The sequence below is a fragment of the Scomber scombrus genome, chromosome 9 (genome assembly GCF_963691925.1).
Source record: "Scomber scombrus chromosome 9, fScoSco1.1, whole genome shotgun sequence".
NCBI lineage: Eukaryota > Metazoa > Chordata > Actinopteri > Scombriformes > Scombridae > Scomber > Scomber scombrus.
In genome coordinates, this window is record NC_084978.1 from 32,763,656 (window position 1) to 32,776,355 (window position 12,700).

The 12,700-nt window shown below is 40.6% G+C and overlaps 1 protein-coding gene across 1 annotated transcript; it reads right to left on the minus strand.

Annotated features, from left to right (window-relative positions):
- Positions 1-8,674: 8,674 nt before the first annotated feature.
- On the minus strand, positions 8,675-9,860 carry LOC133985656 (uncharacterized). Its single transcript, XM_062425307.1, has 2 exons — positions 9,352-9,860; positions 8,675-9,041 (listed from the first exon to the last, which is right to left on the minus strand). The coding sequence occupies exons 1-2, from the start codon at positions 9,858-9,860 to the stop codon at positions 8,675-8,677; spliced, it is 876 nt and encodes a 291-aa protein (XP_062281291.1).
- Positions 9,861-12,700: the final 2,840 nt, after the last annotated feature.

The following is a 12,700-nucleotide window of genomic DNA, read 5'->3' on the forward strand; positions in this document are numbered from 1 at the left end:
GCTGGTTGTAGCTGTGTTGCTATAGTGAGAAACAGACTCTGGCTGACGCTGGGAATGAGCAAGCAGCTGTGAGCATGTGAGTGGGTCCCCTCAGTGCGGTGGGTGTGAACCATCCGTGCACGTGGGTTGGGTTAATTTAGAAATGGACAGAAAGCAGCACAGTCCCAAAGGAATTTGATTGGCTTCCAATCGGTGCCGGATTTAGATATGGTCGACATGGCAGCTGCCCAGGGCGGCATCTTGCCGGGGTGCACGCACCAACAGAAAAAAAGAAAAAACTAAAAACTATCGGTTTTCTATCACACGTCACATCTTCTTATAATGTCACCGTGTGGGTCAATTAACCTTGTTGCAGCTGTAGCTCTAGTTTGTGAACTAACAGGCTTCTGTTTGCTGAGAATATCTCACAGTCATAAGTACGACATGGGGAGAGGGGGCAGGGGTAGGTTGACTTCAGGTCTCTCCACTGAAAGCCCACGGTTGGAGGAACGGGGGAATCTAGCGCACCTAATTGTATGGTAGCCGACTGATGCAAAAAGTAAAATCAGTTGGACTACCAAATAAACCACAATTTATAAGTGTGTTGTTCTATTTGTGTGATGTAGGATTGAATCTTTATTTCGTTTAATAAATTCAATTCTAGTAAGATACTAAAATTGTTTCTAATCTCCACACTTCATTTATGGTATTTGTGATTGTTATAGTCGTGTATAATTTTGGCATTTATGGTTATCTATCTATCTATCTATCTATCTATCTATCTATCTATCTATCTATCTATCTATATATATATATATTTATGTATCTATCTATCTATCTATATATATATATATATATATATATATATATATATATATATATATATATATATATATATATATATATATATATATTTATGTATCTATCTATCTATCTATCTATCTATCTATCTATCTATCTATCATCTATCTATTTATGTATCTATCTATCTATATATATAACTATCTATCTATTTATGTATCTATCTATCTACTAACTAACTGAATGGTCCTGAAAATGTCAAATAGTGTAACTACAAAATAATGATGAATATTAAATATTGAATCGACCTACAGTGTATTTAAGTGTATTTATACAAATTGTTTTTATTTTTATGAAAAAAAATACTGGTTACACCAATTGATAAAACCAAGTGTTTTTAAAAAAAATCTGATACACTGCCTGACCATGTTCCTTCTACAGTCAAACACATTGTTTGCTGAAGAAATGGACACTGAAAATCAAATATGACAGTTAGCAAGCTTCAGTGAACTTGGTTTTTCATGTTCTGATCTGACAACAAGAAATTATATTTTAAATTCAGTTGAGAAACAATCATTGTAATTTCATTTAATAAATGAACTCATCACTTCTACTTGCCAAAATTAATTGATTTTACAACAAAAATCATGGTAATTTCATCTTAAAATGTATCTCGTGTTTTTTAACGTAGACAAAAGACAAAAAAAAATCCCCTGACAACAACTCATGTCTGTGGGCAGAGGGAGAGATCCCTCTGCCCACACACACAGAGGGATGACAGAGGACTGGTTCCAGTCCTCTGTCATGAGCTTTGAATGTCATGATTTCAGAGGTTTTGGCTCAGCAATTATGTGCAGCACATCAGACTCAAAATAAAAGAAGTCAGGTGGTTGAGGCCAAGTGAAGACATTCTTCCCACCCAGCTCTTTCATGCAGCAGCATTAGCATTCACAAACGCTCTGTGACAAGCCAATTTTTCCTTGTTAGAAGATGGCATCTAATGGGGAAAACTGATTTTATTTATTTATTTTGATTTTAATAGTTTTTATATATATATATAATGAAATAGCAGAAATGTCAATAATTATATTTTACATATGTAAATGTTAATGCTTAAGTAACATTGCTATAACATCCTGCCAGTTAAAAGTAATACGACCCAGTGCTTATATGGGAAGCACTGTGGAAAATACGTTGAACACTAATGATTGAGTTAACAGTATAAAAACAAAGATAGTGTTACTTATCAAACTCTTAAACTCATGTAAATTATTAACACCATAATGGATAACAAGAACATTGATTGGTGTTCAAAGTTCACTCATTCAAGAAACTCATTGACTAAACTGTGGTGATAGTCCTTTAATTTACTGATTCAAATTTACACAAAAATATTGCTGGAAAAAACTGTTACTGTTTGTTAAAATGTACAATCTGCAGCACCGTGGTGCGAACATGAGGCCCCCTCATAGCTAACCTTGAACGGGACCCTTTCATGCAGAACATAGCAGTGGAATTTTATCGTCTTTCATTGTAAGGATACTAATCATTTCAAATGTACAAAGAAATTGAATAGACCACCTTAGAACACTGAACACAGAGCTGTGGTGGGCACTCTGGGCTTTCCCTCACCTGATGCTAACACTACTGGGGTCTCTCCCTCCCTGACTGCTCTCTGTCGTGAATTTGCTGCCTAATGGAGCCTATGGATTGGACCAAAAATCTATGACGCATATAACAAAGAAAACTATGGACCAAAGAGTTGTAAAGCATTTTATTTTAATGCCAGTATTGCCTCTGAAAATACAGAAAATATCACGATGTGCCTATGTAATTGTAGTAGCCTATTAAAAAGAAATAAAAGAAAAGAACATTCTTATCAGGCAGGGGTGGGCCTGATTGGACTTGGGGCTCACGGGGGCTGTGTGGGTGTACTTTACAGTGCTCACAATCTGTAAGTCCAGCCCTCCCAAAACCTTTGTTACAATCACTCCAAATGGGTTCTCAAAAAACAGGTGCCACAGGGCACTCAAAAAAGAAGTGAACCATGCACTGACCTTGTACAATACAATACTGCCAAAAACATGACAGTCTAGCTTGCACTTGCCCTGTCTCGTGTCCTGTTGCATTGCTTTCAATATTTCCTGTCCGGCACAGCTCAAGGAGACACTGTAGTCTCTTTTGGGCTCCCTGGTCATAGCAAACCAAGCTCACTTAACTGATATAGCTCTCCCACCATTATCAAAAATGGTGGGAAAATCTTTGTTTACGAATTTCCAAAAGAAACTGACGATCATAGTCATATTTCCCTTGAACTCCACATGATAGAATAAAATAGAATGGAATAGAATAAAACTTTGTTGTCCACCATGGTGGAAAATTGTCTTTGGCTCACCAGTAATAGACATACAATAGACAGAAATTACATTAAAACCATAGAATCCATAAACTCCATAAAATAATTCTTAAAATACATAAATGCATAAAAAATGTAAGGTATAAAAATATAAGTGCATTTCAGTTCCTGTGTGTGTATTGATCATTTGGAAGTGTTAAAAAAAAATGAATTGCACTTGGGATAAAAGACCTCTTATAAATATTCCTGGTTGCCTCTGTAGTGCCTCCCAGAGCTCAAAAGCTCAAACTGGCCAGAGAGAGGATGTTAGCGACATCTTGCTTTCTTCCTTGACCTCTCAGGGAACAATTGGTTCAAAGAGGTTTGAGGTGAACCAAATATTTTACTGGCCAAGACTATTATCTTAGAAAGTTTGTTCTTAGATTGGCAACTCAGATGACCGTAACAGGCTGGGAACACTCTCTACAAGACTCTTGTACACAACTTCTAATATCTTCAGGCTGATACCGAGGCTGTGGTGCCTTCTCAGAAGATAGAGTCGTTTTGAACAACTCATTTTAAGAATATTTTCTTTATTTACAGAGAAGCTCATCTGAGAGTCCAGAACTGTACCAAGATACTTAAAGGTGCAATATGTATGGCGTCATTTCAGTGCCAAAATCCGCGCGCATAAAAACCATAATCAGCGCATGAAGACCACTCTCTGCGAGCTCGTGGTCTCTGTGTACACGCTCGCGGTCACTCTCTGCACGCTCGTGGTCTCTGTGTATACGCTCACTGTCACTCTCTGTGCCTTATACTCGCTCGCCTTTGCTGAGTTCAGGCACTTTGGGGGCGGGCATTGAATAGACGGCCCCGCAACCCCCCCTCCTTTCTGATTGGTCACTACTGTCTCTCTCCAGGTCAGAGCCAATCCAAGGCAGAGTAGGGCGGGTCATCATTGTGGTTGGCGGCAGAATTTGATTGCTGATCGAGATTTCAATGAAAAAAGAGCTTGGGAGTAATTGTGATAGTTTAGTGACTTACATCTGTCAGATTGTGACAGATGTAAATTGTGACCCGAAAAAATCTGACTCCCCTCCTTTTTTCCTCTGTTAACACTAGTTACAAATAACTTTACACATAAGTAGCAGAGGTCACAATATGCCAGCCGATTGAAAATTGTTGTTGTTACATCTTGCATTTTTAATATAAGAGGGGAGTCAGATTGTGACAGATGTAAAATGTAAGCTGAAAAAATCTGAATCCCCTCCTTTTGTCCTCTCTGTTAACACTAGTTACAAATAACTTTATAATTAAGTAGCAGTGGTCACAATATGCCAGCAGTGTAAAAATGGTTGGTGTTACTTATTGTACAGACAGACATTCGCTTCATTCGCGCTTGTGACGTCCAACTTTATTCGCGCCGCTTTAGACGCTTCATTCGCACTGCCTGATATGAAATTGCGTGTTATCACGCCATTTACATTTATGTAGACTTGCTGCTCAATTCGCGTCAGACGCTTTTGGTCTGAACGCCCCTTTAGAGTTTGTAAAGTAAATAAATTACATATTTATGACGTCATTTCAGTGCCAAAATCCGCACGCATAAAAACCATAATCAGCGCGCATAAAGACCACTCTCTGCGCGCTAGCCGTCACTCTCTGCGCGCTAACACCGGCTACCCGTACCACCGGGGCCTAAGCGTCGGAGAGTTATTCTACAAAAAGGTATTATGAGATGTATAGCATGAATTGTGTTGTACAATTTGCATAATGTCATGAAATAGCTCTGTGCTCAGCGTAGCGGACAGCGGCCCTAGTAAGAGGCAGAGGAAGAAGTTTATGGCCCCCCCTGCACTGCCCAGTACTGAATGTCCATCAAGTTCAACACTTTCAGACCGGTCAGTATTCAGGATCTGAATCAATATTAGTTATCAACCCACATTTTGAAATGTGTGTCACAATGTGAATACAGAAGTATGTAACTGAAACTAAGCTGATGTGTTGCAATTTGGATACATTGTTTATTACCTGTGACCTACATTTGCTCAAATGGCAAATTAATGTCAGTTAATAGTAAAACAATCCTTGTCTCTACAGAGAAGGGCTGCTGCACAGAGAAGAAGGCATTGAAGTTTTGGAGACCACCATGGATGCCTCCGAATGTCATGAGATAAGGTACTTTCAGCATACAGTGAAATAGTAGCTGCACTCCTCGTTGTTCTTACATGTCTAAAGTTAGCTTTTAGGGTAATAAGTAGTGGAAATCTGACAACCTCACAACTGTTCCTGTATCTGTCAATGTGGTTAGCATAACTGATAAGGTAACTCCCCTGCTATAGAGATGTTGTTGTGACAATTCTGACATCTTTTGTTCAGAGAAACAGGGGTAGATGTTCAAATAGATGTAAAATTGTACAGTCATCCAATGCCATGATGATGACAATAATAAAAAGTGTATTTGTATAGCACCCTTCATACAAGAAATGCAACTTAAAATGCTTTACAGGAAAATACATTTCAAGCACTAAGTCCTTCACATTACAAAACAAAAAATATAACCCACTTCATAGTAATACAAAAAGATAAAATAAACAACATACAATACATAGAAAGCATATGTCAGTGGACCTAATAAGCGAAAACTGAAAGTATTTGATAAAGAGAGGCCAAAGCCAGTGGTCCACCAATGTGACTTGTGGAAAATAACATGGAGGTGGATATTTTCTTCAGACCTGTGGACTGCATTTCTTGCTCCATGTAATTGCCTGATAAAAATCCAACTCTAATTAGCCCCCAACTCCCTAAACAGTCATATTTTGGACTACTGGCTTTGACCTCTGCTTATCAAAGAAGCATTGCAACAATATGGTTGCTATGTCTTCATACTACCTATAAGGCTGACCACATCTTTACAGCAGAGGACTATAACTCAATAATCAATACCTATGCTGATAGGTTGCTGATCTGTAGATGTGTTTCCATTACCCCTAGAAATGTGCAAAACCTAAATATCGCAATAAAAAACTGGTAATGGAAACACCTACATTTCGAAAATTCTCTCAAATATCGCTAAAACATTTTTACGCTCTCATGAGGTGGTTTTTCAGACATGTTTGTAAACAACAAAGAAATTCTGAATGCTATAAGGATATAAAAAGGGAATTGAGGGAGAGGGGTTTCGAGAAGCCGTGGCAAATTATCCGCAGCAAGTGGAAAACCCTCAAACAAAGATACCTGGCCAAAAGACGCACCTTGTGGAAAAGTGGAGCTGGCAGGGGGGCTAAAATAAAATTTAAACTTGAAGAACCTTCTGAAGCTCAACTTCCACCTCAAGAGGCATTGAGACGGCCAACGAAACGTAGAGCCTTAACTTCATCTCTGTACATGAACATGATAAAGGAGCAAACAAAACAAGATCAGGCCACCCTAACCACAATTTGTGATATGCGTTGATTTGAGAGGCAGCAGAGCGCCATGCTCGTGCTCTAGAAGTGCTGTCTGGAGCTCGGCTCCCTGTCCCCCAGCAACCACCTCCAGCATACAATCCTTACTTCCAAATCACCACCACCAACCACCTACATCATCTCAGCCTGCTCCTACCTCCTACCATCACTTCCAGCAGCAGCCTCCTTCTACCTCTTCCCCATTACCATTCCTCTTACAACACATACCATAGTTTGTGGTTTGTCATATACAAACATATGTTCATCACTTTTAATGTTATTTCTCTGTCGGTTGGCAGCAGAGGTGTTCACAAGTCATTTTTTACAAGTCCAAGTCAAGTCTCAAGTCTTTGAGCTAAAGTCTAAGTCAAGTCTCAAGTCTTTGAGGGTCAAGTCCAAGTCAAGTCTCAAGTCTCTGGTCAAGAGTCCGAGTCAAGTCTCAAGTCTCTCGACAACACTAAATCAAATTCAAATTCTGACCTTAGAGCTTTACAATCCTTCATCCTGATCCTTGCGAGCACCTGCCCATGTCTGTTTTTGTGGTGTTTTAACTGTCTGCTTTCACTATGTATGTATGTTGAGATGCCCTCTCCTGAAACTGTAACCAAATCTACCTTCGGGTATTAATAAAGTTACCTTGACCTGACCTTGATATAGGACAGTATGAAAATTGAACAATTGTAGGTTCACTATAGAGAATCTACTGCAATGTGATGTGAAGAAACATACAATAAGAATTATTTCAATTCCATAACTGTATTTTCTTCAACAAAAAATAATTATTTTAACAATGTTTTAAAATATAACAAAATGAACAAAACATGAACATCACAGAAACACTGCACTGCAGTTTAACACTGTGGTACAAACACATGTTCATTATTTCTTTCTCCAAGCTGCCTTCTGCTGCTTAACACAACACACAGCAGGGAATGTGTGGGGATATTATAAAATATATATATAAAATGAGCATAGTTAACGCAACTTTAGTAGCGGAGCCACTAAGTTAGTGGAACTAACTAAGAGGAGGAGTCGCGGTGGTTTCCTGTCTGAGCTTTCAAAATAAAACCTTTGCTATTGTGCGCTTCTTATTGTTATTAACAAACAAATTTGGGGCTTGTCAATTACGGGAGAAATGACAGGAGGGCGGCGGGAGAAGGGTTCGAAATATGGGAGAACCAGGGAAAAACAGGAGTGTGAAGGCATTGTATCCAAACGTAATGATCTGAGGCACTCCTGGTGAACTTGTCGCATTCGCCATTGTCAATGTCTGATACTGAAGATGCATGTTTCACACCTGGCGCATGCGCGTGGCATGACGTTGGTGTTTACATCTAGCTCAGAGCCAGAGATCGTACAAAAAGATGAATGACAGATAAATAATGAGAATAATAATAATAATAACATGAAATAAAGGTTGTTCACAAGTCTTGGGCAAGTCTCGAGCCTCGAGTCGAAGTCAAGTCTGAAGTCTTTTGAGGTCGAGTCCAAGTCGAGTCTGAAGTCACAGTTTAGTGAGACTTAAGTGCAACTCGAGTCCGAGTCGCAAGTCCGAGTCCCCAGCTCTGGTTGGCAGTTAATTGTATTACTTAAGTTTGTTTATTGAGATAGCCTATTTTTTGTGTAATGGCAGTTTAAAGATGGAGCTATACCTGTTTTCTTTGAAAAGGCTCTTTTATTTAATGTTTTATCGTATTAAAGTTTTGTGTTGTACATTGGAATATTTTTCTAAGCAGGCAACAAAGCCAAAGAAGTTGCATGAAACCACAAATTTAAAAACAAACTTGAAAATGATGCCATAGTGTTCATGGAGCCACATTTATTTATTTATTTTTTATGCTTAGAAAAAGAAAACATTTTGTGTTACAAAAAGTTGTGTAAAACAACGCATTAAACTTGAAATACACCATTAAGATGTGCCTTTGTGTTACTGTAATAACTATGCGCACTCATGAAAGTAAGGTAAAGCTAAACTTAACTTTGCTTCTGACCAAAGATATTTCAGTTTGTTTGCCTGTGTGTGGGGAAACTAATGAGCTGTGGCCAAATGCCGGGCAAGTGCTTCTCTGATTGCAACTGCTCGTGGGTCTGGTTGGTCCTGATGATGTCCCTAGGGCTGTTGAGCATGGGGTACTGCAGGATGTAATGCTGCAGGTGGTAGCTGCTGTTTTTTCTTCTCACATATGTTATGTAGAACACAACATGCGGCCACCACCACTGGCATGAAATTATAGTCTATATCAGACTGCTTGGACAGGACACGCCATCTCGCCTTCAGGTGTCCAAAGGCATGCTCAACTTTCACACGGATGGCACTTAAGTGTTCATTGAAAGTCTCTTGTGTAGCTGTCAAATTGGGACCAGAGAAGCCCTTCATGACCCAGGGTAGTAGTGGGTATGCAGGGTCACCAGCGAGGAGTAGTGGCACTCGGACTCCTTCTATGTCCTTTATCGCTTGGGGGTGTTTAGCTGGATATCTGAGAACAGCACAAATGTTTGTGGTGTCACATATTAAGTAAGATTTCACGTTACAAGCAAAAAGCATACCAAGATTTTAAAAAATGCCCAAAAATGTATTTTGAACTAAAGAAAGTGCATAATACTTTTTTGAAACAAGATAATTAGGCATATTTTTATTTGTTCCATTGACTTTAAAAAAAAAAGATTTACATATTACAAGCAAAAATACTATGTACCTCACTTAAATGTTTCAAGTTAGATGATTTTGACTTATTTAGTATGAGATATTTGAATAAAATTAGACAAATATAAGATATGGAGTTTTACCTAAACAGATGTGATGTGGCAAACACAGCAGCATCATGAGCGCATCCAGGTGATCCCACACAGATGTCCCTGATCGTTAATTGATCATCAACGACAGCCTGCAGGACAATTGATATCCAAACCTTCCTGTAGTCGCGATAGCCATCACTTGGGGCACGAAGGTATGTTAGACCCATCGATTGTACCGTAGACCTGGGGTATTTTACTGTATGTGACTCATAATTACGTTGTGCAATCTCCAGGGCCTCATCCACGTCTGGCAAACTGATTTTTCTTTTCATCAGTTTGCTGCATATAGCTTGGCAAACCCCATACACACACCTGTGTACGGTGGTTTTGCTGACACCAAACGTTTCACCTATTACCCTGTACTCAGAGCAGGTTGCTAGTTTATAAAGGGCAATAGCCACTCGCTTCCGAGTAGGAACAGCCTCCCGGGGGCATGACACATCTGGTGCCACAAGAGGTTCAAGAACATCGCAAAGCTCAATGAACGTGTCCCGGGTCATCCGAAAATTTTCTATCCACTGTTCGTCTGTGAATTCCTCATTCACAATCCTCTCCCAGAAATCCCTTATTCGTGGCCGCTGCACACATAAAGGCTTTGCCTTTGAATAATTATGCGTTGCCTTCGCCTTCTGTTCATAATAAGTGCAGCAATCGCTGTAGTGGCAGCTGAGATCACTGTCCCGAAACCATGGAAACGCAAACCGCTTTCGTCCATCTTCCTCAAAGTGAAATCTCGCGGGATGATAATTTACGAGAATTACGGCTAGTTCGCAAAACACCGTTCAATGGAAACACCTGCAAGTAGAAATTGAACTTTGTCGAAATGTCAGAAATATCGCTATTATTTTCGACCAACTGTAATGGAAACGCGGCTACTTTCTTATGATTTTTCATTCAGAATAGTGTCCATGATGACAGCCAAAACCTGATCAATGACCTCAGGGACAGTGGGGTTACGCACACACCCAGGGTTAAAAACATCACAGACTACAAGCAACGCCACAAGACCCCCTCCCCTGCTGACACCTCTCTACTAGACCACCTCAACACCTTTTTCTCAGGCTTTGAGGAAGACAATAGCAGACAGGCAGAGGACACACTGCTGACACCATCAGAGCATGACCAGCCCCCCACCCTCCAACAACATCAGGTATTGCGGGTCCTGCGTGACATCAGCAAAAGCACCAGGACCAGATGGAGTACCTGGGAGGGTGCTGAAATCATGCGCTTATCAGCTTGCTGCAGTATTCACTAACATCTTCAACCGCCTAAACCTGCCTGAAAACTGCTACCCTGTGCCTAAAACCTCTGCCATCACAGGGTTGAATGACTACCGGCCTGTGGCCCTGACGCCTATGATCATGAAATGCATGGAGAGACTGGTGTTGCAGCATATTAAGGGCCATATCCCTCCCAGCCTTGACCAACATCAGTTCGCCTACAGGTCCAACAGATCCACAGACGATGCCATCTCCATTGCCCTCCACACTGCCCACAGCCACCTGGAAAGACATCAGGATTCTGTTTGTTGACTTCAGCTCGGCATTCAACTCCATCAGCCACAGCCGACTGATCAACAAACTGCAGATATTGCAACTCGGAACCCCCCCTCTGTCTGTGGATCAAGGACTTTCTGACGAACAGACCCCAGCACCTCAGGATGGGCACCTCCACATCCTCCACCATCTTCCTCAACACTGGTGTTCCTCAGGGCTGCGTCCTGAGTCCAGTCCAGACCACTCACCCAGGTCATTCTCTGTTCACCAGACTCCCGTCTGGCAGGCTCAGAGTAATGCAAGTCCGTACAAACAGACTCAAACACAGCTTCTTCCCCAATGGCAGTGAAGAGACTGCTTCAGGAACCATGAACATACTGCAATTTTACCTGCACTTTAACTTGTTCTTGTTGTTATTTGATTTTTATACATATTTTTAGATACGTTATTTATTTTAATACATATTTATTTATATTGATATTGATTGTAGCTGCTACAAGGATTGCTGCCAAACTAAATTTCATTGTATCTTGTGTGCAATGACAATAAAGCTTCTTTATCTTTATATTTATCGTAAAGGACATTTTAAATCACTTTTGGTGGTGCTGCAAAACAGCGGATTCGTCCTAGGACTTACTTGTAAGTTGTTTTATGGACTAAATGGACCGTGTGTGTGTGTGTGTGTGTGTGTGTGTCTCTATGTATATACACACATATACATCTCAACACATACAAACTGATCATCCTATAAAAAGTTGTCAAAGGTTTGTGGCAAAATGTGTACGTTGTTTTCTTTTTTGTACAGGAGCTGTGGCTGGGCCTTGCTCATCATGTGGTCAACGAACACAAGTGGGTGCAGGGGAGTTGCCAGCATGAGCACATGGAATGCGATGGGACTAAGCAGTGGCTTGTAAGAGGCTCGTTGACACGAGGGGCTTGAGAACAAATGTTGGCTCAAGCATGTTCATAATTACCTGAATTTTAGGTAATTAGGGGCGAAAGGCAGGCGCCGAAAGGCAGGCGAGGACTCCACAGGAGTCCTGCCTTGACTGAAGGCAAGGACCCTATTGTTATTGTGTCGTTTCTTATTATTAAGGCCCGAGCACTTCAGTGCGAACTGCGAAGGCCCTATTGAAACTGTAGAAATTATTATTTTTCTTCCACCAAATCAAAGCCATTTTTGAGGGCCTAAACATACGCGAAAACTCACCAAACTTCGCACACACGTCACATCTGGCGAAAAATTTGACCAAAAAGTTTCTCTGATCTGCATGGAATTTCCATATGTTATGGGTCTCATTGGTATACCTGGGATTTAATTTTGTGAAATTTTTTTACCCAACAGGAAGTCGGCCATGTTGAATGGCGTGCCCTGTACACCTGCCAAATTTCACACATCCATCAAGAGTCACGAATATTGATATGGTCTGGGGCTTTTAAGTTGCAAAATGGCTCCACAGTGCCCCCTGGACCATTAAAACGTGAAACCCCGCCTCCTACATGAACCTAAATTAACGAAATTTGGTATGCATATGTATCATGACCAGACGCACAAAATATTTGCTTGGACCCATACCCCTAAGTCCAACAGGAAGTCGGCCATTTTGATTCAAAGTTGCAAATTTGCTAGTTAACCCATCACACAATGTTCATTAAAAGCCTGGGTGCCAACACATCTACATGCCCGCTGTGTCTGCCATGCAATTGCAGCATGCACCGCCATGCACGTACCGCATATTTCGATGTTTGGGGGCGGGGCGGGGGAGCTAGGGCCCGTTAAAGCTGCTTGCAGCTTTCTAGTTATTAGGGCCCGAGTAAAACTGTAGAAATTCTTATTAGGGCCC